Genomic DNA, 20,053 nt, shown 5'->3' on the forward strand with positions numbered 1-20,053 from the left:
CTTGAAGTGATGTCCCAGTGCCTGGAGGCTGTGCGGATCTGGATGGGGAGGAACAGGCTCAGGCTCAACCCTTCCAAGACTGAGTGGCTGTGGCTCCCAGCATCCTGATATAGTCAGTTGACTCCATCACTGACTATTGGGGGCGAGTCGTTGGCCCCCACAGAGAGGGCTCGCAATCTGGGAGTCCTCCTGGATAGGCAGCTGTCCTTGGAGGAACATCTGACGGCTGTAACCAGGGGGACCTTTTGTCAGGTTCGCCTGATCCGCCAGTTGCAGCCCTTTCTTGATCGGGATTCCCTGTGCACAGTCACTCATGCCCTCGTCACCTCTCGCCTTGACTACTGCAATGCTCTCTACATGGGGCTCCCCTTGAGGAGCACCCGGAGGCTCCAACTGGTCCAGAATGCAGCAGCGCGGGTAGTGATGGGAGCAGCCTGGCGCTCCCATGTAACACCGCTCCTGCGCGAGCTGCACTGGCTCCCAGTGGTCTTCCGGGTGCGCTTCAAGGTGTTGGTTATCACCTTTAAAGCGCTCCATGGCATAGGGCCTAGCTATCTTCGAGACCGCCTGCTGCCACCGACGATCTCCCATCGACCCGTGCGCTCCCACAGAGAGGGCCTCCTCGGGGTGCCATCAGCCAAACAGTGCAGGCTGGTGACCCCCAGGGGGAGGGCCTTCTCTGTGGGGGCACCTACCCTCTGGAATCAATTGCCTCCAGAGATAAGGAGAATCCAAGACCTCAGTGCCTTCCGCCGTGCCCTTAAAACCTTCCTTTTCCAGCAAGCCGGGCTGGCCTAATTTTTTAAGTGTTTTGTTTATTGTTTTTAATTAATGGGGCCAAATTTATATATGTATATTTTAACTGTATTTTAATATTTGTATTTGATGTTTTTATTTGGCTGTTCACTGCCCTGAGTCCTCAGGGAGAAGGGCGGTATACAAATTCAAAAATAAAATAAAATAAATAAAAATAAATTATAAAGCCTTTTAATATGCATTGGACCTTTCTCTTTTATATGTCTAACCAATTCTTCCTCATGTAACATAATACCAGTTTTTTGGTCCTTTTTCCATCTCAGTTGAAGTTGATTATACTGTAACCAAGTTAAGTTAATCCCTTCGTCCAACAATGTTTCTAATGTCTTCAGTTGCCATCTGACCGCATCTGTAAAAAGAACTTCTTTATATAACCCCCCCCCCGAGTGACATTATATTTGTATTCCACATAATATGACCAAGATCCAGCCATAGCGGTATTTTGTAATCCCATTTGAATCAGTGCTTCTTCCAAACTCTCATCAAAGAATCTCTAAGTATATGGCTTTTAAATTCTTTATCCACTTTGTTTTCATAAAATAAGTAAGCATGCCAACCAAATTCAAGATCAAAGCTTTCTATATTCAATATTCCAGTCTTTTTCCTTCCAAACCAATCACTTGCTTGAGTCAAAGCTGCTGCTTCATAATATAATTGTAGGTTTGGAAGTTTAAGGCCTCCCCTTTCTGGAACATCTTGCATAATTTTCAATTTCACTCTTGGTTTTTTTTTGTTCCAAACAAACTTATTCAATCCAGTTTGCCATGCTTTCAGTTGTTTATCACTTTTAAGCACCGGAATCATTTGAAACAAAAAAAGAAATCTTGGCAAAATGTTCATCTTAACTGCTGCTATTCTTCCAAGTAAAGAAAGCTGCAGTTTTTTCCAAATCTCCATATCTTTCTGTACATCTCGCCACAACACCTCGTAATTATTTTGAAACAGTTTCATATTTGATGCTGCAACCTGAACTCCTAGATATTTAACCTTTGGTACAATCTCAAAACCTGCCCTCCTTTCAAGTTCGTGTTTTCGATCTTGTGTCATATTTTTAACTATCATCTTAGTCTTTTTCTGGTTCAATTTAAATCCTGATACTGTACCATAGTCTTTGATAATGTCTTTTATCTGGATTATTGATTCCGTCGGCTCTGTTAGGGTAACAACCAGATCATCTGCAAATGCCCTTATTCTGTAATCATCTTGCCTTATCACTATTCCTTTCAAGGTGTTCGAATCCCGTATTGTATTCAATAAGACTTCTAATGTTAAAATAAATAACAATGGGGATAACGGACAACCCTGTCTTGTTCCTTTCTCAATATTAAAATTTGTTGTCAAACTTCCATTAATAATAATCTGTGCCTTTTGTTCTTGATAAATTGCTGAAACCGCCTGTATAAATTGATCCCCAAAGTCCATCTTTTTTAAAGTCTTTAATAGAAAATTCCAATCCACTCTATCAAAGGCCTTCTCCGCATCCAGGAAAACCAGCACTGCAGGGATCTGTTTATTCTTCTCAACATATTCCAATAGATCTATAACTTGCCTAACATTGTCCTTCATGTATCTGCCTTCTATAAATCCCGCTTGATCACCATGAATCACCTCTTGAATAACTGGCATCAACCTGTTGGCTAATACTTTTGCATATATTTTATAATCATTATTCAAAAGAGATATTGGTCTAAAATTCTCAGGTTTTTTAGGACCTGTTTGTTCTTTTGGTATCAGAGAAATGTAAGCTGTTTTCCATGATGGGGGTATTTTACCCCCTTGTTGTATATTACAAAATAAATCTCTAAGATGTTCAACCATTTCTGCTTGCAAAGTTTTATAATACACCGCAGTTAGACCATCCGTTCCAGGAGGTTTAGCCGTTTTCAATTGTTTAATTGTGACAATAATCTCCTCAACTGTTATAAAATAATCCATTCTGTCCTTTTGTTGATTGGTAATTTTTGTAACTCTTTTATTTTCTAAGTATTTTTCTATAAGTCCATTCTGCATATCATCTTTAGCATATAGTTTAGTATAATAATCTACAAAAACTTCTTTAATTAATTTTTGTTGAAAAATTTCCTTCCCTCCAATATCAATACTGTCAATAGTCCGTATACTCTGCTTCTTCCTTAGTGTGTACACCAACCATCTGCCCGGTTTGTTAGCATTACAAAATATATTATGTTTAGCATATTGTAAATTTGTTGCTGTTTGTTCCGCCATAAGCATCTGAAATTGATCTTTCAAAAGTTTTATAGCAGAACGTATTCTTTCATCTGTTGGATTTTTAATAAGTAACTGTTCTTTGTTCTTTATTTCTGCTTCCATTTCAGACCTTTTCTTTTGCCGATTCAATTTATGTTTAGAATTCATATAAATAAGTACCCCTCTCATATACACTTTGCTTGCATCCCATACAATTTCGATAGGGGTACCTTTATTCAAATTCATTTCAAAAAATTCTTTCATCTTCTTTTTGAGTTCTGTTATATTTTTTTCATATCTAAACAAATTTTCATTTAATCTCCATGATCTTCTCTCAATCTTCCCATCTCCATTTCTATCCATACTGGGCTATGGTCGGTTAGAGTTCTTGGAAAAATCTTTGTTCTTTTTGTCTTAACAAGTAGATCAGCTGATAATAAAATAAAGTCAATCCTAGAAAAGGATTTGTGTCTATCTGAAAAAAAAGTAAAGTCCAAATCTTTTGGGTTATGTATTCTCCAAATATCTTTTAATTCCAAATCTTCTTTCATATCAAAAAAAAGTCTGTGGTAATCTAATCCTTGACTTCGCCAAACTCTTTTTATCTATTTTTGAGTCAATTACTCCATTCCAATCTCTCATAATTAAAATAGATCTATAGTCCCATTGCAATATTTTGGAATGCAAAGTTTTATAGAAATGATCTTGTTGTTGGTTAGGAGCATAAATTCCAATCACTAGAATTTGGCCACTTACTGTATACAGTTCAATTGCTATAAACCTGCCACTTTCATCTGCTTCTATGATTTTAGCTGACAATCTTTTATTTATATAAATAACCACTCCATTCTTTTTTTCCAGATTTGAAGCTATAAAATGAGTTCCTAGTTTTGAATTTATCAAATATTTTTGGTCTTGCGTTCTAATGTGAGTTTCTTGTAAACCGATTATATTATTATTAAATTGTCTCAGGTATGTAAATAATTTCTTCCTTTTCTGTGGTGAGTTTAATCCATTCACATTCCAAGATAGAAGGCTTTTTTGAAGTGATGAGCAGAATTGCTGAATATCTTCCGAAGTCTTCGGCTTTGCTCCCCCCATGGCTTCACATTCTTGTATAGTACTCTTAACTCCTTTCTTATATTGTTGTGACTTGGACCTTTCCTGTTGCTGCTTTTCTTTAAGTTGCTTAGAAATTGCTCGGGTTACACGCTGGTCTTTAGCTTCAGCCGTCCGGACTAGGTCCAAAGCCACATCTCTTGTAGTCAGAATGGGAGAGGGCTCTATCAGGGGCTCCTCCAGAAAACCTCCTATAGCACCCTGTATCTCCGGCTCTGATTCCAACTGCTTAAGCTGCTCTTCCATCTCTTGCTGAGGTTGCTTCTCCTTGTCACTCTCCTTTATCTCCAACACAGTAGATGTATGTGGGGATGGTGATCTCTCTTTAAAAACAGTAGAATAAAATTGTTCTGCCTTCTCAACAGTGTTTAATCAATGTCTCTCTCCATTGTATCTCAAAATTATACCAGTTGGGGCATCCCACCGAAATGGAATTTGTTGTTTTTTTAGTTCATTCACTAAAAATCCAAAATCTTTTCTATCTTTTAACATCTTGGGTGGCAACTCTTTATAGACTCCAGTCTGAGTTCCCTCCACTTGCACAGCAGCAAGAAAAGACTTTTGCAGAATATCATTTCTCATTCTTCTGTCTGTAAAATATATTACCACATCTCTAGGCAATTGTCTTTGTCTGGCCACCCACGAGTTCACTCTGTAAATTTTATCTATTTTGTAAAAAAATCTCTTCAGGATTAATTTTTAACAACACAGCCAGAGCATCAGCACAAATCTGTCTCAAATCTTGTCGTTCATTCTCTCTTATACCTCTAAGCCTTATGGCAAATTCCATGGACCTGAACTGCATCATCGTAATTTCATTTTCGACTCTCTGCATTTTATTATCAGCATCAGAAATTTTATAATCATTGTCCTTCATTTTAACATTCACTTCTGATTTAAATTCTTCCAATTTAGCATCCGTTCTAATAATTGCCTCTGACAAACCAGACACCACAGTCATCAATTTATTAGTCACCTTGTCATATTTCTCTTGCACCACCTCTTTAATTTCATTAATCTCCTGCTTGATTTCCTGTTGTGATTTTTGAAATTTCTCATCCAGAGCCTGAGTAATAAAATCTTTTAAACTTTCAAAATCAAACTCTTTTTTCTGGCTCTGCTGGCTAGAAGACTGCTGCTCAGAATTATGTGTGGGGGATCCCCCCCCCCGCCGCCTTCCCTTCCTGTTTAGGCTTAGAAGCCATTCTGCCACGTAGGCTAGTTTTTCTAAAAAAGGAGATCCTTTTTCCTTTTCCACCACCACAAAGTCCTCTGAAAAATTCCCCCAGGTTTAATCAAATTGGGGATAAGATTCAAATTGAAGCAGGCTCGGACTTATTTTAAATTTTTTTTGCTCTTTTCTTTTCCACCTTGTTACAGACAGCGCAACTTTGTAGCTAGTTGAGATAACAATTACAAATCCACTCTCACTTTCAGCTTGTAACGCTGAAGTCGGGCGCCATTTTCAAGCCGCTTCCGCTCAGTTACGCTTCTATTTTGAGTCAGAAAATCACAAAAGTAGTAATACTTGCAGTTTCGAAGTTAGGGGGTTCAAGTTTTATCTCCCCCTGATTATTGGAGTTTGTTTTGTTCAATTTGAAAAGTTGCTGCTGCCGACTTGCTCTGCGCTTTGGCAGAGTCGTCCCACGCCGTCCGGAGTCTCAGCGAGTTGAAAGGGAGCCGCGCCTGTTTCCTCCCCAGTAACAGTTATCTGGGGGTTCACAGGGGCTCAACCTGCTCCTCGCCCACTCTCTTCCTTTCTTCCTATGGAATTAGGAATTTTCAAGCCGCTTCTTTGGGTCGAAGCGGCTCTACAGACAGCGGGGCTGGCGGTCCAAAAGCAGGACCGTCTTTCGTCGGAGGCAGACAAACCGGAAGTCTCTGTGCACTAAGCATCTTGAGTCACTTTGCTGCTGCACCCACACAATTGCATTGGATGGGTGTAAAAGGGATTCTCAGGTATTTGAAGGGAACTGTGAACTTGGGTCTTCAAATACAGGTCTCTGAAGAATATTAAGTTATTCGGTTTTATGTCTATTCCAGTCATGAAGAGAGGCATGTCAGTGTATAAGAGGTCATGAATTGGAATAGACATGGCAACAGGTCAGCCAAAGGGGACTATTATGTGACTCAGACAGTTTGGAGCCTGGACATGGCTGAGCTTGATTGTTATGTATAAAAGAGTTAGTTTGTCCTTGCATTATTGCTTCTGTGTTTATATAGATTCTGTATTTCTGGATTCTGAGTTCTGGTTCTGGCTTCTGCTGCATGGATATTGTATACATGAATCATGTTTTATATTACTGTATATAAAGAAGTTTCTTTTATACATAAATTCTGCTTAATTATTTACTTGTGTGCTGGTTGGATTGCTGCAAACTCTAACATTGTTCTCAAGGAAATGAGAATTACTGTTGCTTGATAGAATTTTATAATCCTTTTCTGATTATAGGCTTCTGCATATAAATGTTCCTCTGTCAACCCTGGAGCCAGCTGGGGAAACATGTAACCAAAGTAACATTCTTCCTCCTGGGAACCAAGGACACTCTTACCAGCACCTGACAGGGTGTGGATGGGAGTCATTCGGGTCTGGGACTGTGACCTAATTGGGGCATGTGATGGTTGTGTGTAGAGGGGAGATGAGCTTTGGATTTTGAACTGGGTGGGGGAAAATCCGGGGAGCTTCAGAGTTGGGTTTTCACAGGCTGTGCCACTATGACATGCCTAATAAATCTATACTTTGAGGAACCTTCTGGCCTTGGAGTTTTGATTTCATCTGGGCTGTTACTTGGAACCCTGACATCCTCTTCACTATGTGTAAGAGATCTTTAATAGAAATTTGTGTTGAGATTATATGCTTACATTTATGGCACTGAATCAACAATTCTGTCATGAAATGAGTCCCACGTTTACTGTTGGAATTAGGGGAACACTAATTCCACACCAATAAGCAAACTCTGAATCATTTCTTTATTAACTGTCCCTTCGTATTCAAATCAGGTCTAAAAATAATAATATAGCATTTGGGGGAAAAGATGCAGCCCAGTAATCCAGCTGCCGAAGCCAAAATAGAGAAGATCTCCACGGCCACCATATATTTTCCCTTTGTACTCAAATAGGTTGGGACAAATGATACCCAGACACTACAAAAGACCAACATGCTGAAGGTGATAAATTTGGCTTCATTAAAGCTGTCAGGCAATCTCCTGGCTAGAAAGGCCACTGTGAAGCTGATAGAAGCCAAGAACCCCATAAAGCCAAGGATAAGGTAAAACATGATGGCTGAACCTTCATTACATTCCAAGACAATTTCTTCAGCCATGGAGTGCATGTCTGAATCTGGGAATGGGGGAGAAATTGCCAACCATACTATACAAATGGTGAATTGTGCTATGGAGCAAGATAGGATAATACCTTTGGCCAACCTGTTCCCCACCCATTTCCTCATTTTAGAGCCTGGCTTAGTGGCCATGAAAGCAATAACAACAATGGTTGTTTTCCCCAAAATGCAAGAAAGGGCTACGGAGAAGATGATACCAAAGGCAGTTTGTTGCAAGAGACATTTCATTTGGTCAGGTTTCCCAATGAAGAGTAAGCTGCAAAGGAAGGAAAGGAGGAGGGCAATGAGAAGAATGTAGGTGAGATTCCTATTGTTGGCTTTGACTATGGGTGTGTCCTGCTCTTTAATGAAGATTCCCAACACCAAAACTGTCAAGAAAGAAAAGAAGAGACTAACAGTGGCCAAAGTGATTCCCAGTGGCTCATTGTAAGACAGGAAGGTTGTAGTTTTTAGAATACAGAGATTTTGAGCCTTGTTTGCATAGTGTTCTTCTGAACATTGAAAGCAATCAACTGCATCTGGAAAAAGAAAATGTCATGGTCAATTTCTAGAAATACCAATGTACTGGGATTGAGGGTTCATGTAGGAGCTAAGTAATGGCATTAATTAAATGATAATCTCTTATTGTATATTTAGTGCCATGCTTTAAATATGCCAGAATGTGTAATAATTACACATTGTTTTGTGATTACAATTCTACCCTGTTCTTCTTTTATATATATTGTGCCCCCTCTCCCTCTCTGTCTCCCTTTCCCTCCCCCCTCCCTTCATTTATTCCCCCCCCTCCTATCTTTCTTGGGAAAATCCCTCATCCTACAAAAGAACTAGATTTTCATTGAGCTTATCTTTTAATTACTTAGTTCTGCATTAATTAGAAGCCATTATCTGTAACAATCTAGAACAACTCAAACCAAACATTTATTTTTGGATTCTCTAAATATCTGTTCATTTTTAAATTTATGAAGGAATATCATTCATTCAGTCATGGCAATAAAAGTCCTCTTTGGACAGGGGTGTCAAAATTGTATCATCACGGAGTCATCATGTGACATATCACAACTTTTTTCCTCTTCGCTAAACCGGATGTGGGTATGACCAGCATGTAACACATCCGGCACATGGGCCACGAGTTTGACACCCTTGCCTTAAGAGGTTTAAATATTAGCATTTTGAATCATAGTTACTGTAAGGAATCTGAATAGTTTTCCGCAAAGCAGCTCTTACCCATCTGGTTTGAAATTTTCCCTTTTGCACATGGAATGCAGTCATAACAGCAAAACGGCTTCCCTTCTATTTTCCTCTTCCTGGTCCCTGAATAGCAATTGTCATTGCATACAGAAAGAGGTTGAACCTATCAAGAAGTGAAAGCAGGATTTATTAAAAGTCACAAGTTTTCTTTCAAAAAATTCTCTTTCAGGGTGAATTTTACATCTAAATAAAGGTAATACCCTAGGTACAACCACTCAATTTAACAAATTCTCACAAGAATGAATGTATCCAGAAAGGGTACTTGTTAGAAATTCAAAACTGCGACCAAAAAGAGGGCTCTGTAGCCATGTGACTTGGATTCAGTCACTGCTGCAGTGCCAGCCATTTTTTACTCTGTAACTTCCCTTTGCCGTTCGGGGTTATGACATGCAATTTTCTGAAACTGGGTTGTTTTTTCTCCTGGTCCCATGGCCAAACAAGATTTGGTGATTTTGAAGCCAGTGCCGAGTTTGTTTTTGTTTTTTGTTTTTGCTGCTGCGTGGAGGATTTTCGGCTTCCTGGAGGATAGTTTTTTGCTGGCTTGAGGACTGGAGAATTGCCTCTGTAAGTATTTTAAAATGTTCTTTTTTGTGCCTCTATAGCAGGGCTGTCAAGCTCCCAGCCCATGAGTCGGATGCGTCACGTGCTGATCCTGCGCCCACCTGGTTTAGCGAAGGAGAAAAAGTCCTGATACGTCACGTGACACCACCGTGAATGCCACGAGTTTGACACACCTGCTCCATAGTACTGTACTGTTTGTTTCTAAGCCCTTTGGAAACTGCTCTGCTTCTTTTTAAGTACTGTACTTCAGAAACTATCGTATTTGTAAACACAGTACTTTGCAAAAATAAAGTTTCTTTGCATTTGCCTTAAAACTGCTTGTAGAAATGCTAGCCAGCATCTGCACCAAGCATTCTACAGTGTTGTGTTTCCTTGCTTTTTTTTGAAGATTAGTGTATATTACTGATAATTTGTACAAATACTAATTTTTTTGGAAACCTGACATTGCTCAATTTCCTATTTTCAAATTGCAAAGAACTGCAGAGATACAAACCTGCAGAATGAGCTAAAGGTAGCAAAAGAGAATTACAATGAAAAAGAGAGGAACAAAAAAATTAAAAAGTATGCTGTGTTTCATTACTTCTGTAAGATAAGCATTCTATTTGTGGTAGGTAATTTAATTTTAGGGACACGGTGGCTCAGCAGCTAAGACAATGAGGTTGTCGATCGAAAGGTTGGCAGTTCAATGGTTCAAATCCCTAATGCCGCATAACGGGTCAAGCTTCTGTTATGTGTCCCAGCTTCTGCAAACCTAGCAGTTTGAAAGCACATAAAAAATGCAAGTAGAAAAATAGTATCCACATTTGGTGGGAAGGTAACAGCGTTCCATGTGCCTTTGGTGTTTAGTCATGCCAGCCACATGATCACGGAGACATCTTCGGACTGAGCTGGCTCTTTGGCTCTGAAACGGAGATGAGGACCTCCCCCTAGAGTCAGGAATGACTAGCACATATGTGTGAGGGGAACCTTTACCCTTACCTTTAATTTAATCTTGGTGGCTGTTGTTGATCTAGGATGTTTATTTTATTTTAAATCATATATATATATTATTAACATGTTATTAATGTTAATTAATATTAATTTAACAAGGTTAAGTTAACAATGGCAGTGGTCAATTAACAAATTTAATTTTTAAAATGTGTTAAATTGAGTTTGACCCATTTGATGAATTTTTTTGACATATGACCCTAATAGGGTCATATGGGCAGGCTCCATTAGGGTCATATCTCAAGGACTATCTGTAAAAATTGTAGTGTAGACGTCCAAAAATGTGTTGTTTTAGAGCATTTATAACAAATCAGTGAATGTGCTGAAGGAAATGAGAGCTAGAATCAAAACTGAAGGTAGGAACACTAAGAATTGGAGATGTGAAGATATTTGGCTAGGTGAATGTAAATATCTCAAACAAAAATTAGTTGGAAAGAGAGATTAATATCTTTTTCTCCTGAGTTTCAATGCATTTCTCTACTTTGTCTTTAACAATGGTGAGGCATTTTCTGTGGACCATGGTTAACATGATCCCTGACTTTTCTTTTTTCCTTCTCATCCATGCCAGGAATATTAACATCAACTGCTTTCCTTTGGGTGACTATGGCTTTCAAGGACTTGTGGAGAAAGATGCAAATTAGGAGCCACAGTTTTATCATTATTCCTGCCATTTGTGGTATAAACCAGAATTTGGCAGAGTCTCCACCATCCCCCACCCCCCACCACGCCAACTATCCATCCATCCATCCATCCATCCATCCATCCATCCATCTATCCATCTAACTGTCCATCCATCACCCACCCACCCACCCATCCACCCACCCATCCATCTATCCATCCACCCATCCATCATATTTATCTCTGTATTCACCATTTCATTATTCCTTGGCTGAATTCCTTTTTTAAAGGCTCGAGTCACCACTCCACTTCTGAACCCCACCCACACCATAATAAAAGAGCTAATCTGACAGACCAGAATCCCAGTATATAAGATACTGAGGAAAGCAGAGTTTGAGGATGGCATATGAGGATACTTGTCAGAGTGAACCAGCAAACGTGGAGAATTTTTTTGCTTCTAAAAGAGGGAAAGGAAATGTGACTAGAAATAGCATTCCTAGTTCCTTAGCCACAGGGTGAGGATAAACTTATTATTTCCTATCTACTCAAAATGGTAGATGGCTCATTCTTTTGCTGGTCCTAGGAGGAAGATTGGTTCAGAAAGCAAAAAGCAAAATGAAAAATCTGGATTAAAAATGAAGAGATAAAAGAGTAGATCTACCTCCATGCTTGCTTGAATATACAACAGACAGCAAGAAAAGGAAAAAAAAGAGGTAGAAATGCAGAATAGATATAGAAGAAATTAACCCTAGGAAAGAAACGAAATATAACTTTAAAAAGAAGATCGGTGGGTGGCAGTAGAAGAGATAAAAGAGAGTTGGAGTGTTGGAGAGCTACAGCAGCCAGTTGTACGTGAAAGAGCTGAGACCAAAACTGTTGATGGATTGAGCAAAGACACTCAGAAACTACTACAGCCATAACTGAAAAGGGAGAAGCAGAAGTCTACATGCCTTCCAAAGAGGCAGATCAGCTTTAGCCAACCCAGCATATAATAACCATTAGCTAGAATATGTCGTCAATCAAATGATTTTTTACTTCTTTTTTCACAACTTTTTTCAATGACATTAACATCAAGGATTTCAGAAAAGATAGTCCCCCTTTAAAATGAAAGGTAACTTCAAATTGCATAGATTCTGGAAAGGCAGCTTGGATAATATTCAGAAGCATGATTGGCAAAATAAACCATGGATTTTCCAAACATATCCTCTTGTGATACAAATCTCTCAGCATGCACTTTAAACTTTAAGGCAGTAAACTTTTCACACCATCCGTGTTGAAATGTTGTGAATTACATCATATGTAGCTTTAATGACTTTAACTTGTGTGTGTCTTTTGTGTGTGTGCGTGTATCAAGGCAATTTTGAAATTCAAAAAAAAAAAAAAGACTCTAGGTATTGAATTAAGTTCTGCTAAAACCATAAAAATTTGACAATTATTTTAAGAAAATTATTTTAAGCCTGGCTTAAAATTTCAGTCTTTGTATTTCAAGCTCCCTGTTGTCTCTGGTCTGACAACTTTAAGGGTAACATCCATTCAAATCAATAATTCTGTGAACAAGAAGGGAAGGGAAAGAACACACAGTATGAAATCAGAGCAGGAAATACCTGTTTAAACATGGTAGGCCAGGTGATGTCTTGTACAGAAATAGTGAATAGCTTATCTGGAGAAGTTGTTGGGACAATCTTTCCAACTTTGACTTTAACAAAGGTCTCGTTTTGGAATGTGATCCAGTTGATAATGTCAAATCCAGTCTCTAGATCCCCATTTTCATTAAAGAAAATTTTCTGTCCTGCCGTGTTATTAAATGAGATGGTTCTCAAATAGTGATGGAGCTAAACAGAAGCAGAGGTAGTCAATTAATTAGGGAAGCGAAAAGACAAGAAAATGAGGGGGAGGGGAGGGAAGGGGAAAGGAAAGGTAGATGATTGATAGATAAATGATAGATAGTTAGTTAGATAGACAGATAAATGATAGATAGATAGAAAAGAAAGAAAGAAAGAAAGAAAGAAAGAAAGAAAGAAAGAAAGAAAGAAAGAAAGAAAGAAAGAAAGAAAGAATCATTGGTATTAACTTATGTGTCATCCCTTTAACATAATTGGGCACTTTCATAGAATTAATGTTCCTCTATCAACCACACAGATACTGCAGCATCTAAACTTTTCCCTCCATATTATTATAAGTTTTATCTATTCTCAATTGCAAAACTTTTTAAATCTTGGAAGGATGAGGAAAATTGAGTCATACAAGACTTAAAAATCATCAGTTTGATATTTTCATTGGCCATATCTACAGTGGTAGAGCTCATTGCATTAGAAAGAAGAGCAATAGGAAATGTTTAATTTATCCTTTTGTTACCTGCCATGCTTTTTGAGTCGACAATGTTTCTCTCCCAACTTTTGGCCTTGCTCTGTGTTTGGACTGGGGGTAAAGCATGGCTTGTAAAGCATGTGCCACACCATAGACTGCGTTATAGATGCTGTAACTCTGCCCAGTCATGGTGGTGTCAAACACAGACTTGGGTAGATTCTCCAACTTCTCTTCTCCAGTGCACAGCATTCCAACGTCTTCATCTGCATTATCTTTAGAAAATGAGCATTCAAAAGCCTTTTCCCAGAACACTCTCATTAAATGGTCTTCCACTTCAGAAGTTGGATTTCTCATCTGAAGGAATTTGTCGAATCCAGAAATCTCCTTGGAAGAAATTGCAAAAGTTATAACACCATGGAAAATCTCCATAGTGATAGTTTTTTGAAAGGGAAGGGATGTAAACTCCATCTGGGCTGGCAATATCCAAACTTTATCTTTTCTCTCGATGGACATCTCTTCCAATTCTGTATAATAGGGCAACATTCTAAAAATGGCGGTGACTTGGTTTTCACAATAGAGGATAATGACATTGGTAGTGCTCTTCATGATAATCGTGTATATTTTACCAAAGTCTTGAAGTGCTTCTGCAATATCATTAGAAAATGTTTCCTTGCCCATCTCTTCCATGAAGTCAAAGCAGATACCTTTCTGAGAATACAAAGTAATAGCATCTTGTATGAATCTCTTTTCACTCTCCTCAGGTTGGAGAACCAGTCCAATCCATGTCCACCTTAAATGCAGCAACAAGTGGAGAATACCCATAATCTGTTGGTCACCATTTGGGAAAAAACGATGAAAGAAAACAGTTTGTATCTTGTCATCTATCGTTGGAGAAGATCCATATATCAGCTGAATATAGAAAAAAGGGAACATGATTTTCCAAAATGAAATATTCATTGTTTTTGAAAAATATCTGCTCTTAATTTATGATCTTCCATAATAACCAAGATATACTGTATTTTTCACACCACAAGATGTATTTCCCTCCCCCCCCCAAAAAAAAGTGGGTGGAAATGTCTGCGCATCTTATGGAGTGAATATGGTGAATTGCAGCTGGGCCGCGATGGTGGGGTCCTTTTACAGTGCTGAACCCCGCCTCTTCTGTCTCTTTTCCTCAGTGCAGGAATCAATAGGTGGAGCTGGCACATGAGAGGACACCTATCTGTGGTCCTCTCAGGCTCTGCCTCCTGCCGTCACTACACTACTGCTCCATATTCAATGCTCCATATTCACAGTGAGATGGTGCTCCATGTTCATATTTTGTTTTCATCTTTTCCTCCTTGAAACCTAGGTGTGTCTTATGAAGCAAAAAATATGGTAATCATATTCAGAAAGAACTGGTGTGCAGAATTTTCATATTCGTAGGATAAATAAAAAGCCAGAGACCTCAGAAATGCATTAATTCAGGCAAAGTTATACTGAAAATGGACCAGAAATATTAAAGGCTAAAATGGTTTGGTTGGGATTAAGGAAGGAAATCTATCCCAAAATTTCATTAGCCTTTCTTTTCATAGAAAACAGTAAATAAGTAAGTAAATAAATAAATAAATAATAAAGCAATGAAGTCATGGTGAGATGCAGATGAGATCTTATCTCAAATGAACAGCATAAGAACACTGTTTTGTGTTCAATGTGCACCCTACCCATCCTCCAGCTTTGCTTAGTTCCCATCTCATACTTCCTGCATCCTAATGTGAATGCATATGAGTATACATTCAAATATGGATATATGTTGCTATACACCAGTTACTAGAAGGGCAGAGTGAATGTCTATGGAGATTCTCAATCAGGTCATGGTTGTCTCAAATGTGTTTTTTCAAAAGGCAACTGGACTTTCAAAAGGCAACTGGACTTCAACAGGAGTGCTGATTTACCACCAGCCTATTAAGTACTTAGAAGGTGAGGGCAGGGCAACACAAACAAATGACAGCAAATGACGTAAAAGCCAGCCATCAACAAACCCAATCAAGATCTTAAAAACTACTTACAACAAGCACTATAAATACCACACATAGAACAGCACACAATCTGCTAGAGAGAAGTTCCCCAAAGATGGGCTCTAACATGAGTCCAAAAGCTTGGAAGACAAAAACTCTGGCCCTCGTGATTGACCCAGATTGGATCCTGTGGATTTTGCTTTTCTCTGAGGAAGCATATATTTGCTTCTCATCAAAGAAGCTTCTTCAGTCCTGATCAACATCATCACCACCACCACCACCATCATCAGAGTTGGAAGGGACCTTGGAGGTCTTCTATTCCAACCCCCTGCTCAAAGAGGAGACCCTAAACCATTTAGGAAAAATGGATGTCCAATTTCTTCTTAAAAGCCTCCAGTGATGGAACACTCACAACCCCTGAAGACAAACTGTTCCACTGGTCGATTGTTCTCAGTCAGGAAATTTCTCCTTAGTTCTAGGTTGCTTCTCTCCATGATTAGTTTCCGTCCATTGTTTCTGTTTTGCCTTCTGGTGCTTTGGAACATAAGTTGACTCCCTCTTCTTTGTGGCAACTCCTCAAATATTGGAACACTGCTACCATGTCACCCCTAGTCCTTCTTTTCACTAGACTAGACATATCCAATTCCTGCAACTGTTCTTCATATGTTTTAGCTTCCAGTCCCATAATCATCTTAATTGCTCTTCTCTGCTCTCTTTCCAGAGTCTCAACATCTTTTTTATATCATGGTAATCAAAACTGGATGCAATATTCCAAGTGTGGTCTAACTAAGGCCTTATAAAGTGATACTAAGACTTCATGTGAACTTGATTCTATGCCTCTGTTGATGCAGCCTAGGACTGTGTTGGCTTTTTTGGCAGTTGCAGCCAAACCAACTTTGGTTCTGATCAAGTGAGGAAGCTTCTTGAATGAGAAGCGAAAGGTAAAGCAAAGTCCAATTGCTTTTTGAAAAAAGCACCTCTGAAGCACATAGAATGAATTTCCTCTTTTCACTTCAGTTATTTCACATTTGGGTCATGCATCTGCTGCTAACTTTCCATTTTATTTTATAGCAATCCCAAGAGAATGCATACTACAAATCAAAGAATTTCCCTCCCCTCTTTTCGAACAGGGTTTTGAAAATGTGGAGTAGCAACCTTTTTGTGATCTAAATTGCAACTGGTGCTATATCTTGGGATCACTTTTCCCATTTTCAAAAACTCCAATTCAAAATTGGAGAAACAAAAGTTTTGTGGTTTAAAGAGATCCATTTTTTTCCACATATCAAATGTCCCACAATCTTACCACATTTAATATCTGATTAAATTATAATTACTGATATCACATTCTAGTGAATGGAATTGCTCATCTCTAATTAAGCCATTAGCTAGGCTGATTTCAGGAGGGAGGAAGGTAAACCATTCTGCAATTTAAAGAGCAAAATAAGGATTTCCCAAATAATAACACCTTGAATTTCTTAATCATGAATGAATGTGATTATTAAAACATGGTAAGAAAATGTATTCACAAAAATGTATCGATACTTCTATAAAGTGTATTTATAAGTCAGTCAAGAAATCATAGTCTATTAATTGTTTGGATTCAGACTGTATCAAGGACAGTATCTAAAATATCTCATCTAGCCACCACATTTTTTTTCCCATTTCTGTTTGAATGGCCACTTTATTTCCAAATTACAAAATTTAACATAAAATAATTATGTAATTGTTTTCTTGCATTTGTAAATGTAACTTGTTTACAATGTAAAAGGATGTAAAATGTAAAAGGATGGGGAGCATTGATTTCAAACTTGTGGGCTTCTGTAACGGAAACTTACAATAAAAGAATGTTTAGTATTCATGATTTTGGTTTTCTGATTTTTCAAGTCTAAAAGAATTCTCCTCTCCCTTTACATTCGAAAGAACAAGAAAGAGTCCGTTCTGAGTTGCTTTCCAAAATTTCTTTTCTGGTTAGGGCTCAGATGCTTTTGATCAGATCATTGTCTGGACTTTGGCTCTCAAGGCTCTTCTCACAACCCATTACATTTCATTCAAGGGCAAATCTTACCTGGGGCATCTTGTAGACATTCACAACATTTGCCACGTAGGGATAGATGTGAGAGTTAGATCCTGCAATAACAGATATTGCCCTATCCTTAGAATCACACTTATAATTGGGGATGAATCTGCCCCGTGTTGAGAGAAGCTCCATTGAAGCCAAGTATGTCCATCTCGCCATGAAATAACTATTAGAGAGGTGCATACCCAGAGTCACATTGGGTAAAATGTGTTTGTTTTCATTGATCTCTTTCACAGCTAAAGCCAATGCCAGAATATGTTGATAGTTCTGTAGGAAAAATCTGCAAGAAGAGATATATTCCAAAACATATTTCATTTCTCAAAGAATGTGACATTACACATACTTTTTTTTTTGAAAGAAAATTGTGTACACGTTTATGACAAATGCAAATAAAACCATTAGAATAACATAATACATTATAATGGTATATACACTGCTCAAAAATATAAAGGGAACACAAGCAGAAGACACCCGAGATCTGAATGAATGAAACAGCCCCACCAAACACTTTGTTCGTTACATACAGCAGTTTTGTGTTCCCTTTAGTTGTTTGAGCAGTGTATAAACTACTGTATGTAAAGAACAAAGCATTCAATAAGGCTATTTGACCCACCCAGATCTTTTTTAATATATCAACTGAACACTACAAATTTAAATTAATAATGTAAATGCCTAAATTAATTATTTAAATGCACTCAGAAATTGTACAATGTTCTAATATAACGGTATGAAATCTAATGAAATACTTGAATTCAAATAGTCTGCAAAAATATTTCAAAGTATTAAAACATGATTTTTGATAAAGGGGAAAATGCTCTTTGGAAAAACATAAAAGTACATTTTTTTTAGTTGATGAAGGCTGACTGTTATGGCTCTTTCATTCATTATAAACATATTTCATTTCCCACAGAATGTGACATTACATATACTTTATTTTCAGCTAAACACTATACACAAAACTTGATTGTACACACTACCATTCAGGAAATCATGTAAATGCCTCAAAAATGTTTTCCATTTCTACAGATGTACTCAATCATATGAACGATGTGTAAATTACAGGAGAGGTAATGTAAGAGTATGGAATCTAATAAAACACTTGCATAATAATGGAAATTGTCTGCAGAAATATTTCAGAGTGTCCAACACGTTATTTTAGAGGAAAGAGAAAATGCTCTTAGGAAAAACATAGAAGTACAATTTTTCACTAGATGAAGACTGGCTGTTATGATTCATTCATTGTATAGAATTTTCAAAAGGAAACATGTAAATTGCTTTACGTTAATAATCTTATTATCATCTAGCTGTAATTGTCAGACATGCTTCTAGTTTCCTATCTTTAGCTGTTCTATTTTCCCACTGGTTGGTTTTTTGAGAGAGAGAGAGACAGGGAGGGAGGGAGGGAGGGAGGGAGGGAGGGAGAGAGAGAGAGAAAGAATAGAGAAATGTAATATTTCTCTATTCTTGGTGGCGCAGCGGACTAATGTGCTGTTAAGTAGCACTTAGCTGCCAGCTGCCTGCAATTACTGCAAGTTCAAATCTCACCAGGCTCAAGGTTGACTCAGCCTTCCATCCCTCCGAGGTAGGTAAAATGAGGACCCGGATTGTAGGGGCAATAAGCTGACTTTGTATAAAAAGAACACCGCTTGGGGGGCGGGGGCGAAAGCCCTACTAAGCAGGTATATACAAAAGTATAAAGGCTATTCCTTAACACATTGTAAGCCGCCCTGAGTTTCCGGAGAAGGGTGGCATATAAATCGAACCAATAAATAAATAAATAAATAAATATTCTCAAATTGATATAAGGCTATGCTGATGAACCTCTCCATAAAGATCAGATAGAGCAACTAAGTGAAAAATCTGTTTTGAAGCATGCTTGAAGGTAAATGTTATATATGAGTCCCTTCACGCAGCTTCCTTATCCTAAGTATAGAGGTAGCTCTTACATTAGGCCAGACAGACCCTACATCTGTGCTCTTTGAAATCAAGATTAAAGTGCTATATAGTACCATCGTTCCCTAATATTCACAGCAACCATTAAATCATGAAATGTTGACATTCAATGGGCAACAAAGAGTGATTCGATACTAAAGCATTGGTGATTTGTACAAAAGTAAGTAAGTGAGAAAAGCTTTAATATGGATTTTTAATCCAAAAAACACCAAGTGTGTTTATTATTTATTTGGCAGGTGAGAAATATCAGTGGGTAGCAATCTGTATTTAGAATGAAGGAAGTAACCGGCAAGAAACAGAAGAAATAATTTATGTAGCAAGTAATAATACTAATTATGTCAGTCCAAGCATCCTATTACAGAATAATATCTGATTTGAGATATGCTACAGTTAAGAAGAGAAAATCTTTACATGGGCTCATCAACCAATTCTTCAGAGGGATGCCTTCTGAAATGCACTGGATCAGATAACATGTAGAACTGAGATAGTATCCCAGCCATTATAAAATCGCCTGACAAAAAATACTTGTGCTTCATACGGGGAGGTTTCCCCATAGCACATGCATTAATCCGAGGAGTAAGGCATGTCAACCCTGGCAGTAACCCTGCCATTACTGCAATGAAAAATATCATCTTCTTCAAGAATACCTGTGTCACCACATATGAACTAGTTCTGTCTGCAGCAATGAAACATGACAAAATAATAATAATAATAACCCCTCTCACTAATTAGAATAGCTTCCATATATATCTTTTCTCAAGGAACAGATTGTCACGTTTCTAGCTCTCGGGTCCCACAATTAATAAAATTTCCAATCTTGAC

At 38.0% G+C, this 20,053-nt stretch overlaps 1 protein-coding gene across 1 annotated transcript; it reads right to left on the reverse strand.

Annotated features, from left to right (window-relative positions):
- Positions 1-3,183: 3,183 nt before the first annotated feature.
- LOC132710026 (vomeronasal type-2 receptor 26-like) lies at positions 3,184-19,842 on the reverse strand. Its single transcript, XM_060685341.2, has 6 exons — positions 19,643-19,842; positions 17,267-17,444; positions 13,253-14,113; positions 12,502-12,729; positions 8,708-8,834; positions 3,184-8,001 (listed from the first exon to the last, which is right to left on the reverse strand). The coding sequence occupies exons 1-6, from the start codon at positions 19,840-19,842 to the stop codon at positions 7,106-7,108; spliced, it is 2,490 nt and encodes an 829-aa protein (XP_060541324.2). The 3' UTR covers positions 3,184-7,105.
- Between the last annotated feature and the right edge of the window lie 211 nt (positions 19,843-20,053).

This window comes from Pantherophis guttatus, chromosome 4 (genome assembly GCF_059756535.1).
Source record: "Pantherophis guttatus breed Tessera chromosome 4, ASM5975653v1, whole genome shotgun sequence".
NCBI lineage: Eukaryota > Metazoa > Chordata > Lepidosauria > Squamata > Colubridae > Pantherophis > Pantherophis guttatus.